Below are 1,655 nucleotides of genomic sequence, written 5' to 3'. Positions count from 1 at the left end.
TAGTTCAGTTCTAGTTCAGTTCTAGTTCAGTTCTAGTTCAGTTCTAGTTCAGTTCTAGTTCAGTTTAAGTTCAGTTCTAGTTCAGTTCTAGTTCAGTTCTAGTTCAGTCCTGGTTCTCTTTTAGTTCAGTTAAAATTCATTTCTAGTTTAGTTCTACTTCAGTAATTTTTAGTTCTAAAATGCATAGTACTAAAATCGAAATTTTTCTTGATTATTTCCAAATAATTTAGTACATATTATGAAATCTTTTTATCACATTGCAAGTTTTAGGTGACCCTTGCTATGTTTAGCCTTTGGACTTTTCGGTTTCTTCATAGATGTACATATAACGCGTATAGTGTACATTGCGATAGTGTTCATTTATTATAACGATAATTATAAATTTTGTTTTTATTAGTGTTGACGGTTCTTTTTAGCTGAAAATTATTTAATAAGTATTAATGATATTAAACGTGCCCTGCAAGTAAAAACAATACATATGAAAGCGAAAACTTTGACATCATTCTTAATGATAGAACTAACGGAAGCTTTTTCCAATTCAGTTCTCTGTTAACATTCGCCTACGGAGAAAATTAAGATTGTATATACAAAAACTCGGTACATATACGTGTGTGTGTGTGTGTTGATAATTGTATTTATTTCCGAATGCAACGATAAGAATCCGTGAAATATACAAGTCGACTTCGTCCAATCTTAAAGACTGACGACGACAACGTCAACAACTACTGGACAAACACAGCAACTAAACCATATCAATCACGGTATCGAAGGTTTTGGTTTAGTTTCGTTTTCGTTATTTTTTTTCGGGGTTTACAAGGGACCAGTTGTTATAGAGGAATATCAGTTGTATGGAATACCGTGAATGGTGAACAAGTTAATCGTGCTTAAAAAAAATCCGTCCGTTATAATTATTTGAAATTATTTAAATCCTGTGATAAATTCTTTATTAGAAACAAACAAAGCAAACAAAATTTGTAAGTGTTTTCAAAAAATAAATAAAAAAACGCAAATTACTTAAATAAAAACAATCACATTAAGAGCGTTTATAATGTTAAACAAATAAAAATTTAATTTTTGTATTTAATCAACAATAATAACGCAACAATAATAGAGTAATTTTGTTAATAGTAAAGTTTAGTAAATGATTATGAAATTCTACCTTCAATTGTAACTGTTAATAGTTTTTTATTATTGTTAATTTTTTTAAATTCATCTAGACAACATGTCGAACGAGAACAGCGTAGAAGCGTTCAATATACGCATTGGTTATTATCGCCCTGAAACTATGGAAATTGCCAAAAATGAATTGCGTGAAACTCCCGAAGTTAAAGAGGCTGCCATTAAAGAATTGCGTGAATTATTACATTCCTGCCCCGATATTTACTACAGAGACGATGATGATTTCTTGGTTATTTTCCTAAGAGCATGCCACTTCTATCCTCAAAGTGCATTTGAAAAGGTAATTATTGTATAAAAAATTATGACTGATTTGAACAGAATTTAACACAAATTCAGCTCTGGTGAGTTCTAGTTCAGTTCTAGTTTAGTTCTAGTTCTGTTCTAGTTCTGTTCTAGTTCTGTTCTAGTTCTGTTCTAGTTCTGTTCTAGTTCTGTTCTAGTTCTGTTCTAGTTCTGTTCTAGTTCTGTTCTAGTTC

At 30.6% G+C, this 1,655-nt stretch overlaps 1 protein-coding gene across 1 annotated transcript; it reads left to right on the top strand.

Moving 5' to 3' along the window:
- The first annotated feature begins 783 nt into the window (after positions 1–783).
- LOC111679163 (clavesin-2) lies at positions 784–1,493 on the top strand. Its single transcript, XM_046956148.1, has 2 exons — positions 784–974; positions 1,218–1,493. Exon 2 carries the CDS (start codon positions 1,223–1,225, stop codon positions 1,472–1,474), a length of 252 nt encoding a protein of 83 aa, XP_046812104.1. The 5' UTR covers positions 784–974; positions 1,218–1,222; the 3' UTR covers positions 1,475–1,493.
- The last annotated feature ends 162 nt before the right edge of the window (positions 1,494–1,655 follow it).

This window comes from Lucilia cuprina, unplaced genomic scaffold (genome assembly GCF_022045245.1).
Source record: "Lucilia cuprina isolate Lc7/37 unplaced genomic scaffold, ASM2204524v1 Scaffold_8441, whole genome shotgun sequence".
Lineage (NCBI taxonomy): Eukaryota > Metazoa > Arthropoda > Insecta > Diptera > Calliphoridae > Lucilia > Lucilia cuprina.
This window is presented reverse-complemented; position numbering and strand designations above follow the sequence as displayed.